Below are 16,374 nucleotides of genomic sequence, written 5' to 3'. Positions count from 1 at the left end.
GTCAGAACGCGAACACGGACCTTGAGCAGAGACGGGCGTTTCTACCCAACGGCCTTGGCCACCTCACACATGCACAGAGGAACCTAGTGCTGCAATTTGAGAGGCAACAAAAGGCTTCCTCACCCCATTGACGACGAGTGCATCCACGAATCCTCAAGTGTCAACCGACCAGTAAATTACATTAGATAGGAGAATAGCCAACTGCACTTATTGTCCAAAGCTCACAATCCCGTGATGCACCTTTGCATGCCGGAACAATAGAATGTTACAGCACTACAAGACATGCTGGGGAGCTCCGTTCAGGGCATCAGCTGTCTGCAGGTGACTAGATAGGTGCCGTAGTTCTCTCCAGGGGCCAGACAACGTACTAACGACCACTGAAGCTCCTTTCTGGTGACACAAGGAGCTCCCGCTCAAGTGAATGCAAAGCGCTATGCCATTGTTGCCAGTGGCAGAGACGCATGGCGGCCAGTGGAAGAGGGCAGAAGCCCTCATGCAGGTCGGTTGCTGGGGCTATATATTTCTCCCCTCCCTCTTCTCCTCCATCTCTTCTTTTCTTCCTCTCTCATCCTCAATCATTTTTATCCCCTCTCCTCCAATATCCTTATCACACATCAAATATAATTATCCTCATCAACTATATATATAGGTATATATATATGCCAACGGCGTCTGGCTCCGGGTCCTGCGCGGCCTCAACCTACCGACAGTGAGTCACTGCATTTCCTTTCTCTACTCGCAAAAGCATCTCCTGCTTCTCTTCATTCTTCTCCCCAAATCCCCTCCTCTCTTCCTTTGCCACAAAACATGTGCTGCTTCGTGCTTCACTTCACTCAGTGATTCACACTTCCTCTCCGACGCGCGAGCACACATACTCACCACTCATCTAGGGTCCCGGGCCAGCCACTTGAAGTGACTGCCCGTCCTTCTTGCGGTCGCTGGCACCGTAGAGGGAACATCAGTTCTCTCTATGGTGCCGGCGAACGTCGATTGCGGCGGGCCCCGTCTTGGGTCAAGCTGCTCTGGGGGAGGACTGCCTTGTGCAGAAATTTCGGAACTCCTCTGTCATGCTCGAGGCAGAGCATTAGCGCCCTAAGGTTAGTTGCCGATGACTTACTACTGACCCTTACCAACTAACAGATATAGCTCTTCTACACTATCCACAGCGAGGACCCTAACCTCGTGGGTCAAGAGGAGCCTTTCCCCGGCCCGGACAACCAGTCCAAAATGAAGCGCTCGGTGGAGAACGCTGAGCAGGTTGGTATGCAGCTCCCCAAGATCAATCACAATGACAAGACACTGACACTCCTTGATTCAGGGCTGTTCACCCCCACTGCTGGCCAGTACTTCAGGGACGAGCAACGCCGTCGCCACTCTCAGTACGACCGCGGATGGCGGCGGCCTGTCTTGCTCGGGAAAGCAGTTCGATACCAAGCATCCTCCTTCCAGCCAAGTGTTCAGCTGTACAAGGGGAAGAATGCACTAGTCTTCTACCCGGAGGGCAGCCCTACTGTAGCTGGCGCTCTGAGCCAGGACATGGACATTTCCCAAGAGCGGCAAAATCTCAGAACTTCCACAACCTAGCCAATGTAAGTACCTACTTCCCTTCCCTCCTTCAATCAGTTCTGACCTCCCCGCGACAGATCATGCTGCGCGACAACTCTTCGAACCTCCGAACCACCTTTCTCATCATCTTCCCCAACACACTGGGTGACCTTTCTTCCCCGACACACTGGGTGACTCTTCTTCCCCGATATACTGGGTGACTGGCCGCCCCAAGAGGGCCGCTCTGAAGAACCACCGCGGTTCCGAAGACTCGACAACATCGTCGACCTTGGCGAGCTCATCGCCGGGCGTGATGTGCGAACAACAGTAAGTCCCTGCCACCCTGTCTTCCATCACAGTCAGGACTGACCCCTTCACAGATCATGCTTCAGAGCATTCCCAAACAAGGACGGTCAACCTCCTTCGGCGCAGATTGTTGGCGTCTCTCTTTCGGGAGGCCCGATTGTCTGTTTCGACTCAGGTTGGCCGGAATTGTTTGGTGACTTTGTTGTGAGCCGCTTCGATCCCCGTCGCAAGGCGGGTGAGTGACGGCCCTGAATCTCGGGGCCTGAACAAGAAGTGGCTGCGGTGTCATGGTCGCTGTAAGTTCTCATCTCTCGTTCCTCATCTCACTTCATTCTAACATGACATGGCAAGGCTAGACGCAGTGTCTACGGAGCTGAGATGCTCCCTCGCACCACGGACTTTGGCGTCACCCCAGAGGAGGCTAAGGCTCTCCATCAGAAGCAGAAAGCTTCCCAGAACGCTGCTGGCATCTGGGATGGCAGCGCTCCCAAGAACTAAGTTCTGTCTGCTGGTTTAAGCTCTCAGCCACAAGTCTCAACTGCAAACAACACATCTACACTTGGCTCACCACCTCAACAATTGTTGGCCTCGGCAACTACAAAAGCTCCCTCAGCTTCTCAAAGAGTACCAGGAAGCCTGTGATGATATCAAAGTCATCCTCACTTCCTGTCTCATCATCAACATCCTTACCTCGTACCCTCAACATCTTTACCCTCCCTCACCAAGACCTTGACTGGACTATCTTCACTTCATTGCTCGACCAGACCGCAGCATTGAAGCCCCACGGGCTGTGTCCTCTCCACACTCTATATATACACACTGCTCGACCGATCGCAGCATTGAAGCCCCATGGGGCCTGCCCTCGGCAGCAGCACAGCCATTCGCTGGTCATCACCGACCCAACTACTATTTCGCCGGTTAGTGCCTTGACTATGGGAGAGCAGACAGTATCCCGTATTTTCCACTGTGACTTGCCGACTGTGACTTGCCGCAATTGTGAGAAGCAAGGACATTTCAGCAGGGGAAACTCGAGAAGCCAACATTAGTTCGGCTCTCTGTCCCAGCTTAAACAATACGCACCTCATCATCATCACTACCAATTGGTAAGTTGTCCTCACCCTCTCTCCGACATCGACCTTGTGCTCATATCTCCAGTCTTGCTCTTGTGATCATGGTCAACAACCCATACCATTTGAATGCCCAACGGATGAGCGAGCATCAGCTCCGCTCTCTATCCAAGTCTGGACCAGATCGCCGGGGACCCTAAGCAACTGGTAAGTTGTCTTCATCCTTCTCATTGACATCGGCTCATCACTAACTTGTCACTCAGTATTCCTTCCGGTCATTACTTGGAGCATGCCTTCTCCCTCCCACCCACCTCGAAAACATTATGAGCTCTCAGCCACAAGTCTCAACTGCAAACAACACATCTACCTCTTCGATCGACTCTCACACTATTCCTGTCTGATCGGACAATGCTTGACTTCGCAAACCTCTTCATCAATTCTTATTGGTGTTGGACAGTTCGGATGGTCAGCGCACATAGCTAGCAAACAAATTTAATTAGAACATACTTCTCCCACCGCAAGACTTGTAATCTCTATATTGTGACTGCCACTACCCTCTTCACCCACTCTCACAATTGAGCATCTCTCTCCACACCACCTCGTTCGATGGACAGGCTAAGACTGGCCCCCCGCCCTGCGCAACGAGGAGAAGCAAATGCTGCCAAAACTACTCACCGCCCGAGCGATGAAAAGACGAGCTCGCTGTAACATGTCACCCTGCGTGAGATCAACCTTTGCCCATGCATGCAAGAGAAGTACCATCGGCGATGTCGCCACACTCTTGGGCAAACCAGGCTAACCCAATTTCCCATACTATCAACGCGAAGCTCCCAACCACAAACCCGTCCCCCTCTCTCCTTATAATGCCTCCGACAGTCGCTGTACATCACGACTCTTCGATATCTCTCCAGCAATCGTTCCGCAAAGTCACTGTGCGTTCCAAGCCGCCAAAAGCGACACAAGGTTTTGCAGAGCCCCGGAACTACCTCTGGGCGGCTTCGGTCTGCGACATCTCCAACGAACAAGTGATCAGTTCAGTTGTCTCTCATGTGGGGAGGTGTGAGCCTCGAAAACCAGAGATTTGAGCATGTCCTTCCCGAAGTTACCAGGCCTCGTTTCTACTCTGGGGGCACTCGCTGACAGGCATAGTTGTTCAGCGATCTGTCGACACTGGAGCTGGTCAAAGACATTGCAGACTCTGCGTCAGTCTTACTTGGATGGAGCAAGCACTTCACGATCACATCCCGACTGACTTTCCTGGGCCGATCTTCCACCCCGGAACGCTTGGGAAGACTAAGAGTCTATTCCATCGTGAGTTCGATGTCCATTTTTGGTCGGCCTTTCTTCTGCCGTGCTGCTTACAGATTCGTCCTGCCCGAGAGCCGAAGCTCAGTCGCCCGCCCCAGCTTGGGACTACATACAACAGCATGTGAGCGCCCATCGCATCACACGGTCCGGACAATGTTAGACCACCGAGAAGCATTCCATCAATATTACAAAGACGAAAGAAGTACAACCGCATGCCCTGAAGCGTCTATTTATTCCAGGACTCCCTTACGGAAAGCCGCAAGATCTACAGACACCGTCGAGCAACAACAGACTTGAACGTCAGCGCTCAAGACAGCACATACTCAACGTGGTTCAAGCTACAATTGGGGCCTCCTCATTTGATCCTAAGTGATCAAAGACTTAGGTAACCTAGTATGAGTTTAGGATATCTTATGCTAAGTTTATTTTGATGAGCTACTCTAAGGTCTGATATTTTGTTGCCTCTCAAGACCAATTTGTGTGTGGTGGTCGCGATCGCTCACGTCAGGAACTGAGCCATCAATCTCTCATTACTCTTACTGTCGAGATACTGCAAGGAGTTCTCTTTGGGTGGAGGATGTTTAGAAAGAAGGGACAAAGCTTGGGCAGTACGAGCAGACCATGGCTGACAAGGTGGAGTGGGCTCTTTGTGTCTGTTCACAATTCCATCAACATTCGGCCAGTCAAGGTCTGTTCTATCCCAATGTCTGTCTTCCATGTCCTTCGCCATCAGTCATAAGCATTCGTTGTTCGCTGTGAGTCTTTTCACCAGGACCCGAGGATAAGTTGCATCTGGTCTCTCCCCTGAAGGACCCAACTGCGACATTGTTCCTACCATTAACTGAAGGGTGGTCCAAATATCACAGGGGAGGCTCTGCTTGAGGTTCACCAGTACATACAAGTCATGTTCATTAAAATAAAGTGTTCAATCTAAGCTAACAAATTGGTATCAAACAAGTCTATAAACAAAAGAAAAGAAAATAGCGATAAAGCCAGATATCAAAAGCCCATAACATCAAAAGATCGTCCATCATATAGTCCCTCTTCCATACTGTACATCCATCCCACAGCCCCTTAATGGCTCTTGTGGCCATTAGTCTTAGCACCCTCCTGTCCAACAGCGTTAACACCAGCATTCAACTTCCCAAACTGCCACTCCGGCAAAGTAATACCCGTCTGCTCGTTAATGGTGCTCATCAGCGGCGGCAGCATCTGGTACACATTGCGCATCGTCTCAGTAGCATCGCCACCGCCCTGGCCAGCACCACTCTGACTTCCAGTGTTCCACACGCTGATCTTGGGCTCGAGGCCGCGAATGGCTGTGGCGTTGGCCTTGGCCAGCTCGACGTACGTGCCCTTCTCGATCATCATGTACTGCAGCAGGCCCGCGGGACCGCCAAAGGCTTGAGACAGCTTGCCGTAGGCGTCGGCCATTGCGGAGATACCCTCTGCCTCGCGGAGCTTGCTGACGAGCTCGGCCTCGGCGCGCTGCTGGGCGGCGAAGTTGTAGGCTTCGGCGTCGTTGCGGGTCTGGTAGGCTTGGGCGTCTGTGTTCCTTGTGATCTTGGCGTATGTAGCTGCTGCATCGGCATCGGCAAAGAGCTTGGTCTGGTAAGCTGCAGCGTCGGCCTTGCGCTGACTAGCCTCCTGACGAGCGCGCGCATCGGCCTCGACTTCATACGCAGCAGCATCAGCAGCCTGCTGCTTACTCTCCCTCGCAATAGTAGCCTTTACGACATCCGTGGCACGAAGACGCTCCATCTCAGCAGCAGCGCGCTTGATCTCAACCTCCTTCTTGAGATCCTCATCCTTGGACTCGAGGGTACGCTGGGCTGTGACGCGGGCGATATCGACATCACGGGTGAGGCCTGTGCGCTTGGTATCGAGTTGTGCTTCTGCTTGGGCGCGCTCGATATCACGAACTGTCTTCTGCACGGCGGTCTCGGCGTTGATCTTTGCGATCTCACGCTCTTGCTCACCCTTGCGTTGGGCTTCTCCGACGTTACCACGGAGCTGAGCCTCTGCGACGTCGATTCTGGCCTGGTTGGTAGCGCCCTCGTGGGCTTTACGGGAGAGCGAGGCAAAGTAGACCGAGTTGGGGGCATCCTTCAGCTCTTTGACCTGTGGAATGTGAGCCATCGTATCATTAGATGGGAGACAAGAGACGTACGTTGGCGTTGAAGATGAGCAGACCAAACTGCGACAGCTCGTTCTGGATGTTTCGGAAGATTCTCTTCTTAAAGACCTCTCGCTCAGTGAAGATCTCCTCCATAGTCATGCTAGACACGAGCACTCGAGTTTCACCCTCGATGATACCCTTGACGATATTGGCAACATGCTGGCTCTGGGTGAGGTTCTCCTTCTCCTCAGAATTCGCCAATAGCATAGCATACTTCATCAAAGCGTCCCCTCGATCCTCGCGCTCAAGACCATCGGCTTCACTGTCGGCATCAGAGCGATTGGCCCCGCGCTGGTTGACATCGGGACCCACAGTGAAGACGACGGGGAGAGAGAACTGCAGCTTCTCCTTTGTCATGGCCTGAAGATCCATGGCATAGTCGTGAGGGCGGATGCTGTGGGGAGTTAGTGAGTGTTGACCAGTTGGAGAAAGGGGGAGGAATACCTGAAGCGTGTGCATCGTTGGAGAGGCCAGACCCAGGTAGCTTTTGTGATCTTGACGGTCTTGATGCCCATGCCAGTGATGGCAAGGTACTCATCAGGGGCAGAGATTCTGTAAGACATCTTGGGTGGTGTTTAAGGTAGAAGAGAGTGGAAGTGTAGTTGGGTATCGAACTGGTGTTGTGTGACCAGGTGTAAGTAGTAGTTATTAGCAACGAGTGTTGTATATCTCTAGAACCAATGTTGCCAGAGAATTATTTATATAGTATGATCAGAAAAGTATGTCTCACAAAGCGGACAACCACTTCCTTATATGCTTCGATACAGGAACACAAAACATGCAAGTCTCAAAGCTTACGAGGGGTCACTTCATGATGAAAGTGCCTCGCGCTCAAAGCTTCAGGATGTGGTGGCGGAGTCTGGAGTACCCCCTGTCAAATCCCATCTTCTGGAAGAATTCCATGTCCACAACGGGCATGCAATGCGGTCTCGTGATCAGATCGAGTTGAGGAATAAGATTAAAGAGAATGAGCTTGTGATCGCCACTTTTGGGGAATGCCCAGGTTTGGTGAAGTTCTTTTGTGGTGAATGTTGTTGGTTGGGCGTTCTCGGGTGATCTACAGTGGGGTTTGCCTCTAAAGCATCACCGAAAGCTTCAGGGCACTCTGAACTCTCGTGTAAGTTGGCCTCACAATGCAGGGTGTCAAAACAAACTCAATAAAAGATACCTTATCCTAAACTCATACTAAGTTACCAAAATCTTTTATCACTCAAGACCAACACATGACATTTTCCACTGCGTTCATTGGCAATTAGCTGTCAAACCTACCTTCAGCCGCAGAGCACTACCAACACAGCCCTGTAAACGGATCACCTCTTAATTTCCGCGCACCTCGCGGAATTCATCAATCAATCAATGACTCCTGCCAGTATCCGAATCAAGCATCTTGGCTAAACGCCCGGTCGCAATGCAAATACTCACGTGCAGAAAACATGATTCGATGATACTTGGAATGTCTTAACACCGCCAAGCCCCAAATTGCATGACAGAACAACCATCAACGCTGCTGCGCCACGATGAGTAACCAATGACCACCACAGGCACTCCTTCAGGCAGAGATAATGTGCAGCCCAAGGCTGTGATGAGAGTCCCCTCCTCTTTTTGTGGTTTCGGCGATTGCTAGTTTGACGCTTTTGATACTACGCTTTGAGACGGGGCGATACAAGGCTGAGTTGGTGGTCACTCAAGCGCTATTGATGGTGGGCTGATTGACTTTTTGTCTAGGTTCGGGTTTTGTGTATGTATGTATATGCATCGGGCGTTTGGCATTTGTTGTGACATTCGCTAAACATACGTCGTGCAGAATCTCCAGACTTGGCTTCTTCTCATTGCAACACCATGTCTAAGCAAGACTCCTTCGATGACGGAGATCTTCCTCCCCCATACACTGAATCCGGCCCCTCAGCATCACCACCTTCATCAGAGCCACGACAGTCAATCACGACTATCTTCTCCTCAAATCTGAACAACCTCCCCCTACGCATTCAATCCGTTCAAGCAGTCCGCAACTCAGCGCGCGATGAACGGGACAGTGAAATACTCGCCCTGCTGGTGCCTCACATTGAGGATATGCTCTCATCAATAGCGGCCATGGATCCGCCACCACGACTTGTCGAAATGACCATGGTGCCAGAAGAGGCAGTTGGTGAAGGATGGTTCTTCAGCGATGAAGATCAATCCCGTACTGTCGTGCGCGTCAGAGAAAATCGCAAGCTAGTAGGTGATCATAAGAAACCCATCAAGCAAAGTGAACCTCCCAAAAACAGAGCCTTCGACGAATGGGGTCGATGGGAAGACGACACCCAAGAATCTACCCCAGACGACGTTCTCTGGTGGTCTGATCACGACATGGCAGCCCGTCTAGCAAAGTACATATCCCCAGAAAGAGTCGACCGTCAGGTTGTCAAAGCACACGTTGAGCAAGCAAAGAAAGCGTCAAGATGGGGCTTGTTCAAGAAATCCGAACCACCAGCGCCGGTAGTAAAGGCGCAGGAGGAAGAACCGGTTACCATGACGGTCAAGGCTGAGGAGGTTACGTTTCGGCGGGAGAACGAGATGGGTATTTGGGAGGGCAAGACAGGATGGGGCTTGGTGATCAAGGTCAAGTTACGGCATTGAGTACATGGGCTGAGAATGAGGGCATTGTGAACACAGGATATATATAGAGTCAATTGAGCAACAAAGACATGAACATCGTCAGAGAACATCCTCTACCAGTCAGTATCTTGCCAAGCTCAATTGCGGGGGGTGATTCGGAGGTCCAAGTGCATCCTCACTCCTAGCTGCTTGGACTAGTAAATCTCCCATTTCATTAAAACACCTCAAGCTCAACAATTAGACTTAGCAGAACAAAACATTCTTCTCTAGCCGATATCACTCAGTGACACATACATTGTATCATCTCGGGGTCTTTTCTGTGCATTGGCGCGCGGCATGTAATACAGTGAGTGGTGAAATCGAACCACGTCTTGACTGCTCACCAAAAGGTGACTGAATGCTGACAGCAACTTCTGAAGCCATCACCAACGACAGTTTCACCTTCAGAGACTCCATACTACCTTCGCAAATGGCGGGCACTACGTAGATAGCATAAAAGGCGCCTTAATCCTCGATCGCATACAACTGCGAACGCCTCAATTCGGCCTCACACCACGTCGTGAAACTCACCCTGCCTAATCTCACAGCAACATCTCACAACCACTGTATCCCCTCTCACAGCATCCATCCTCACAACCCAATCCCTTTTTTTCCGCCCTCGTTCGTGATTCACCTCTCTTCGTCTTAGTGCCTGACTCACTCGCCGTCTTAACCCCACCTCATCTACAAAACCCTCACCTTCACCCATAACAGCCTCTAAACCTCCTCTTCATCCTTCAAACACCACTATAACGTCAAACCAAACACCATGGCTTACAACGTCCTCGTAACAGGCTCATCCGGCCATCTCGGCACAGCCCTCATGCTCTCCCTCCCGACATTCGGCTTCACACCTCTCGGGATCGACATCTTACCCTCTGAGAACACAACACACGTTGGATCAATCTCAGACCGCGAGTTTGTCACATCTCTTCTTCAGAAACACCCCATTCAGCATGTCCTTCACGCTGCGACGCTTCATAAACCTCATGTCGAGAGTCACTCCAAGCAAGACTTCATCGACACAAACATCACCGGCACCCTCGTCCTTCTCGAAGAAGCCTCCAAGCTCGGTGCCCAAATCGAGAGCTTCATCTTCTTCAGCACAACAAGCACTTTCGGCGCAGCACTGAGCCCCAAGCCCGGCCAGCCCGCCGCCTGGATCGACGAAACCGTCGTCCCCATTCCCAAAAACATCTACGGCGCTACAAAGGTCGCAGCGGAGGATCTGTGCTTCCTCGTCCAGAAGCAAACAAACATGCCTGTCGTCATCCTCCGCACAAGCCGTTTCTTCCCGGAGCAGGATGACGATGAAGATCGCAGAGCAGCTGTCTCAGACGACAACCTCAAAGTGCTCGAACTGGCGTATCGTCGCTGCGACATTGAAGACATAGTCCGCGCGGCAGTCTGCGCGATGAAGAAAGCCCGAGAGATAAAGTTTCGGAAGTACATCATCAGCGCGCCGCCGCCTTTTCCGAATGACGCTGACACGCTGGCGATGCTGGACAGAGACCCTAAGCAGGTGTTTGAGACGGTTGCGCCAGAGTGTGTGCGGGTCTTCAAGGATAAGGGCTGGAGTCACCTGAAGAGGATCGACCGTGTTTATGACTCTAGCAAGGCGGTCGAGGAGTTGGGCTGGAAGCCGGAGTTTACGTTCAAGAAGGTTGTTGAGTTGGTTGGGGAGGGCAAGGAGTGGAAGAGTGAGTTGACAGGGAAGGTTGGGAAGAAAGGATACCATGCTGTCAGTCATGGCGTTTACACTGTTCGATGAATTAGCAGCCCCAGAATTGGCAATGGAGGAGGGGATACAACGAAAAGCTTGACGGTGGTTCTTGGACGAGACACAATTGACGCTTATGATACTAGATCCTCAGTGTGAAAACACCAGACCTTACTTAATACAAGGTGTTAAAATAAACTAAGCAAGAGTACCCTAAACTTGGTAAAAGCATCCTAAACTTATGTTAAGTTACCCAAGTCTTTTCATCATTTAGGATCAAACAAACTCGTATTCGCTATGTATGCTAATTCTAACCAACAGCCCTCTCAAAATCAGGGTATCTATACAACACTACTCAACCAAACTTGATTCCAGAGTTGGGGTTCCATGTCCCAGGTGCAGGAGGCTGCCCTGAACCACCAGATTGACCAAACTTGATACCCATGCCAGGAGTCCACATTGCACCAACCGGTGTTGGCTGTACTGGTTTTGGCTGCTGTACCGCCTCTCCCCAAGACTGTATGTTTGCCTGAGCTGGGCTCTGCACAGGTTGAGGGGGTTGTTGTGGTGGTGCACATGAGTGGAGGGGGTCTTGGTGTGACGGCATTGGGCTTTGGGCCGGAGGTTGTTGGTGAGAGATGTTGAGGTTTGACAATGTCGGCATGTTAATTTCCCTGTGATATCAGTCAGTAAGAGGTCCGTAGAAGGTTGGTGAGGGACATACTCTTCCAATGCTCGCGCCTCCATACGGCGCTGAGCAATCCATCCACGAATAACATCACGGAAACCCTGTCCAACAATCTTATTCAGATCATTGTAAAACTTGCGTCCGACTTCGAGGTTGTTGATAATCTCCTTGTACTTAAAATAGGCGTTATCAAGCTTCTGCAAAGCCACCTCGCGTTCTCGGTTCCCGCGCTCACCCATCTGTCGCTTCTGCGACTCAAACTCGCGATTGATACGCTGAACATCGGCCAATAGACGTTCTTGATCCTTGGCTTCCTTTTCAATCGCTTCAACCTCGGGCTCATACAGCTTGTCAAGTCGTTTGTCGAAAAACTCCTCAAAGTGAGCCGGGACGAGCGCTGTGTTAGGATACGCTCGCTCCAATCGGGCTGCTTCCTTCAAGATGTCCGGCTTGATGTCGTCGCGCCGGGCGTTTTCCCGCAAACTTTCAACCTTCTTACGACGACGGCTCTCAAGACGAAGAACATCGTTGTATGCGCCGCGCAATCTTCCTATGACAGGCTTCAATGTCTCGGGTATGTCAACCCGTCGGCTCGACGGCACAGAATCCATCAGATCTCGGTCCGGTCCGGAAAGAATAGCAAGCAGATCCTGGATCGCGCCGAACTTCTCCCTGACAACCGCATCGCTACTGATACTGCTTTGGAAATAGCTCTCGATCTCAGAAGCGTGCTGCCAAAGCTTCCCACCTTGAGGGTCTTGCCGACTCTCGGGTCGCACCCATCGGTCTGTTCCGTATCTCATCCGTAATCGCTGATCTTCTTCTTCTTCCGAAGCTAGAGCCGCCTTTCCCTCTTCGAAGATTGCCATATCTCCAGACCGCAACTTGTCGATATCCGCAAAACCCTTTTGCACCCTGCCAATGGCATCCGCTTGTCTGATTTCCTCAGCATGTTGGGCCAAGCTTGGCGGCAGACCAAGAGGTTTCTCAAGAGCTTGTAAAGATCCAGGTAGCCCAAGCGATGTGAGAATTTCGTGAACCTTGTCTGTGAGCGATTCGAGTTCCGGAATAATATTTTGGCTAACCATGCGATCGCGTCGTTCCTCGTAAATCGATGTGGCGACATGCACCGAGAAGGGGACAAGTCGAGAGAACAGAGCTGGTCCGAACTCGGCGTGGTCTCCAAAGTAGTCATAGGGGTTGGCAACCTGCGGTGGTACCCGAGCTACGGCCATGTTTGCGCGATCAAGAATCTTGAGCTCCGACTTTGGTGGTACAGCAACTGCAAATGTTAGTACTCTGCCAAGAAAGGGTCGCAGCGCACATACTCAGGTAGATAACATCGTTATCCTTCTCTGCTCGCTTCAAATCTTCTTCAACCTTGCGCTTCAATCCATTGAGGTCATCAACCACCGTCTTGCCAAGATAGCCACTTCGGGCTTCCTTAATGCCCTCCGTCGCACAAGCAACAGCATCTTTGAGTCGCGCAACCTCTTCTCCATATTTCCTCTTCTCAAGACAATCGCATGCAGCTCGGTATTGCGCAGCAGCGGCAAAATGATGATGCTTGGCGCTCATGTGGTGGATCCAGGCACTGCTTATAGCTTCGCTCTTCATAGCAGCTTCACCAGCAAAGTTATACAGGTCGGACACTCGAGCGGCGAGCTTGGCGATTGACGCATCTTTGTAGCCATCCATAACGGCTTTCTGCCAGAAGCATTCTTGACTCTGGGCAAGGAGCAGTTGGATCAAGGACTCTAGTGTATCGTGGTCCATATCTTCGGGGGGATCGGACATTCGTAGTTCGGGGAGGATCTCTTTTTGCATGTGTGAGAGCACGCCTGCAGCGAGGGAAAAGTAGTTGGCTGCTGATTTGAGACCTTCGGTGTTGCCTCGCGGGGTGTTGATGGCTAACTGGGAGTAGAGGGAGGCGAGGTTGTAGAGAATGTTCATAAGCTCGTACTTGAGGTTGTTCCGCACCATAGGACGCTCGGTGTTATATCCGAGCGCAGGATACCACGAAAATTCGGCGCCAATCTTTCCACCAACGTCAGTTTGTTGTGCTGTTCACTAGCATCGCGTGACACTTACATCTATAGGAAACTTGCCCCCAACCCAAACAAGCTGCCCGGCATACGCTTGTAGCTTCTTGATGCCACTCGGATGCGGCTCTCGAACGTTCACCGCGTCACGTCGAAGTGCGTCAATGACCTCGAGGTCATGTTTAAACATATCCGGGTGCTGATCATATTTGGTGTTGATATACTGCCTTATCGTCGAGGCAAGCGACAGCTGGGCCGACTTGCGAAAGGGGATGGATAGGATGTTTCTGAGGGACGAAATGTTAGCTGAAGTGGAGGGATTTCCGGTATAGCTGGGTCTTCTTACGACGACATGGCTTCGTTTGTGAACCTGACTTGCGGGTTCGGTTCTTGAGCCTATATGTTGTAAAGTCGGCTTTTTTGCCAAGATCGCTGGGCTAGAGTTGCAATGACTTCATCAGAGCTTGGAGCTAGGTTGCGGAGGCGCCACGTTGGAGGGGCAATGACATACGATGTGGCGCAGCAGTCGCTACCCTACAGTTTTCAGACCAAACTCTTACAAGTCACTCGGGGACCAAGAAAACACAAGACTGTAGAAGAGCATATGAAACAAACTGAGTAAAGACTCTCCTAAGCTGAGGCTAAATTACATAAGTCTTTTCGTCCCTTAGCATAAAGATCCCAAGTTTGCTTTCCTCCCCCTGGGTGTCTATGCCAGGGCCGAAGACATATTGGGTACTCATTATCATTAAGCGTAAAAGAAGACATCTCCTACGTGACCTTGAATGACAGACACAGAGAGTACCAACTGTACAAATAGCCAATATTATTGGTGGTGTTATTCACCCTTTGCATCTACATGCTTCTATAAATACCAGGTTGAAGAAATTCGCATACAGTTCAATAGATCGTGTTCGTGTTCAAATAATGCAATTGTGATTTTGGCTAAAACTACTCGAAATTCATAACTAGAGACCGATCAAAAAATTACCTCCCTCACTCGTGGTATCTCATTAATATCCATCCTCGTCTCTAACGGTACTTCACATCTCCAACTTCAGGTCGGTGAACTCCATCATCGACATATCCCGGAGGCTGTGTCTGTCCCGCACTAGCCCCCGACGCCACCGGCGCCGCAGGATCGGTGGAAGTGGGGTCCCGATCGGTCGGAGACACGGAATTTACCTTGAGAGATCCGACCTCAGCACCCTTCAGAGTCTCGAGGAGATTGCGCGCACCGGCGGGCCACATGCCGCTCTGGCGGGGAACTTCTCCTCGGATGATCTGCTCAACTGAGACGCGCTCGCCGTAGAAAGCTGCGTTGGCATCCTTGCGCTCGACGACGACGGTGCCGTCGACTTGGATGCCTGCGTAGAAACCGCGGGACTTGACGTAGGAAAAGACAGGCTTGAAAGCGCCGGTGCTCAAGCTGCGGCGCTTCTTCTTCTTGTCGGCATCGGTCTCTGGCTTCAGGCCTTGGTTATCCTCGGTAGGGCGGGGAGGCTTGGGTGGAGCCTCATCGTCCTTGTTCTCCTTGTCCTTCTTCTTTCCATCCATAGCGGCACCAATCTCGACAGCACCACCGGCGCCATAAGGACCAGCGACAACAGCAAGGTCACTACCTAGAGCAACACGGGTCTTGGCGAAGGCGTTGAGAGCCTCTCGGCTGTTGATGACACAGACACAGTCGTAAATGTCAAGACCGATCATGAAACCAGCGCCAACGGAGTGGACTTGGATACCTGAAGGAGGACCCCATGATCCATCGGGGAGACGAGAGATCAAGATACCTGAACCAGTGGCACCAGAGAAAGCGTAGCCGGCACGAAGAGTCGTGAAGATAGCGAGACCTTGGGCCTTGGCGATGACCTTGGGAGGGATGTTGACAAGAACTCTCTTCTTGGGCTTCTCTTTGGTGGGATCGATGATCTCGTCATTAGTTTCCTGTGCCTTTGGGTCTGTTGATGTAGGAACCTGGCTAGAGCTAGGATCGGCGTAGACACCGTTTTCTGGAGCATGTGAGTGGATGTTCTGGTCAAGCTGTATGGGTAACTTACTACAGAAGGACTTCAGAATAGAAGCTGCCTTGTCACACTCCTTGTCGATAGTCTCGGGGAGGAAACTCTGGCTACCAAACTTGTGCGCCAAGCTGTTGATAGGTGCAGCGGCCTTGATACCAAGCTGGCTGAACTTTTCGCTCCAGCCAGGCTTCTTATGTGTCTCAGGATGCGCGGAAGTCGAAGCCTGGGCTGTGGTTGTCTCTGGACCATGGCCGAAACCGTGACCATGCGTAGGAGCTGTCGGGCTTGGTTGAGGAGGCACCTGAGCCTGAGCTGGCTGATTCGTAGGAGGGGGAGCAAAAGTAGGATGAGCAGGGTCGTATTGCGGAATAGCGTAGTTTTGCTGGGCTTGCTGAAACTGCTGAGCGTCAGAGGGCTGGTGAGTCTCCTGATGCTGTTGAGGCATAGCAACTGGATTGCCCTGGAGAGGGTTTGGGTGAGCAGCGGAAGCTTGGTGTTGATCTTGCGCAGGAGGAGGACCGGGAGGAGGGGGAGGGAAGTACTGCTGCTCTAGCTGGCGCTTCTCCTCTGCAGCACTGGGATATTGCTCGGTTCCGGCAGTGGACGAAAACGGAGGAGGTTGCTGCTGGCTCTGGGATCCGGCGAACTGGACATATTGATCTGGATTTTGGGGTACGCGGGGCTTCTCGTCTCCAGGAAGCTCAGCAGATCCTTGGTTGTACGCTGGAGGCAGAGAGGAGTCTTGAGGTTGATTCTGGGAAGGGTCGGCGGTAGGAAGAAGACCACCTCCATGCTGGCCACCAGCGGAATACTGGGGAGCTTTCTCAGGATTCGACATCGGATTATAGGTACTGATGGAAA

General features: G+C 51.6%; 7 protein-coding genes across 7 annotated transcripts; 4 read left to right on the top strand and 3 right to left on the bottom strand.

Moving 5' to 3' along the window:
• Window positions 1-807: 807 nt before the first annotated feature.
• Window positions 808-1,584, top strand: FSUBG_1911 (meiosis mei2; the record flags this gene model as incomplete). The annotated part of the gene is made up of 3 exons (XM_036679628.1): window positions 808-836; window positions 891-1,097; window positions 1,167-1,584. 3 exons carry the CDS (start codon window positions 808-810, stop codon window positions 1,582-1,584), a joined length of 654 nt encoding a protein of 217 aa, XP_036542554.1.
• A 62-nt stretch (window positions 1,585-1,646) lies between these two features.
• Window positions 1,647-2,349, top strand: FSUBG_1910 (mei2-like protein; the record flags this gene model as incomplete). Its single annotated transcript, XM_036679627.1, has 4 exons — window positions 1,647-1,736; window positions 1,781-1,872; window positions 1,926-2,055; window positions 2,203-2,349. The coding sequence occupies 4 exons, from the start codon at window positions 1,647-1,649 to the stop codon at window positions 2,347-2,349; spliced, it is 459 nt and encodes a 152-aa protein (XP_036542553.1).
• Window positions 2,350-5,300: 2,951 nt separating this feature from the next.
• On the bottom strand, window positions 5,301-6,968 carry FSUBG_1909 (flotillin; the record flags this gene model as incomplete). The annotated part of the gene is made up of 3 exons (XM_036679625.1): window positions 5,301-6,347; window positions 6,397-6,799; window positions 6,850-6,968. 3 exons carry the CDS (start codon window positions 6,966-6,968, stop codon window positions 5,301-5,303), a joined length of 1,569 nt encoding a protein of 522 aa, XP_036542552.1.
• Window positions 6,969-8,244: 1,276 nt separating this feature from the next.
• FSUBG_1908 (uncharacterized protein) lies at window positions 8,245-9,024 on the top strand (the record flags this gene model as incomplete). Its single annotated transcript, XM_036679624.1, has 1 exon — window positions 8,245-9,024. The coding sequence occupies one exon, from the start codon at window positions 8,245-8,247 to the stop codon at window positions 9,022-9,024; it is 780 nt and encodes a 259-aa protein (XP_036542551.1).
• Window positions 9,025-9,811: 787 nt separating this feature from the next.
• On the top strand, window positions 9,812-10,813 carry FSUBG_1907 (UDP-glucose 4-epimerase; the record flags this gene model as incomplete). The annotated part of the gene is made up of 1 exon (XM_036679623.1): window positions 9,812-10,813. The coding sequence occupies one exon, from the start codon at window positions 9,812-9,814 to the stop codon at window positions 10,811-10,813; it is 1,002 nt and encodes a 333-aa protein (XP_036542550.1).
• A 304-nt stretch (window positions 10,814-11,117) lies between these two features.
• Window positions 11,118-13,846, bottom strand: FSUBG_1906 (pH-response regulator palA rim-20; the record flags this gene model as incomplete). The annotated part of the gene is made up of 5 exons (XM_036679622.1): window positions 11,118-11,436; window positions 11,487-12,732; window positions 12,779-13,487; window positions 13,542-13,779; window positions 13,839-13,846. 5 exons carry the CDS (start codon window positions 13,844-13,846, stop codon window positions 11,118-11,120), a joined length of 2,520 nt encoding a protein of 839 aa, XP_036542549.1.
• A 678-nt stretch (window positions 13,847-14,524) lies between these two features.
• FSUBG_1905 (uncharacterized protein) lies at window positions 14,525-16,351 on the bottom strand (the record flags this gene model as incomplete). Its single annotated transcript, XM_036679621.1, has 2 exons — window positions 14,525-15,501; window positions 15,550-16,351. 2 exons carry the CDS (start codon window positions 16,349-16,351, stop codon window positions 14,525-14,527), a joined length of 1,779 nt encoding a protein of 592 aa, XP_036542548.1.
• Window positions 16,352-16,374: the final 23 nt, after the last annotated feature.

Source organism: Fusarium subglutinans, assembly GCF_013396075.1.
Source record: "Fusarium subglutinans strain NRRL 66333 chromosome Unknown NRRL66333_c0000016, whole genome shotgun sequence".
Lineage (NCBI taxonomy): Eukaryota > Fungi > Ascomycota > Sordariomycetes > Hypocreales > Nectriaceae > Fusarium > Fusarium subglutinans.
The sequence above is the reverse complement of the archived record's forward strand: the minus strand, read 5'-3'. Positions and strand labels throughout refer to the sequence as shown.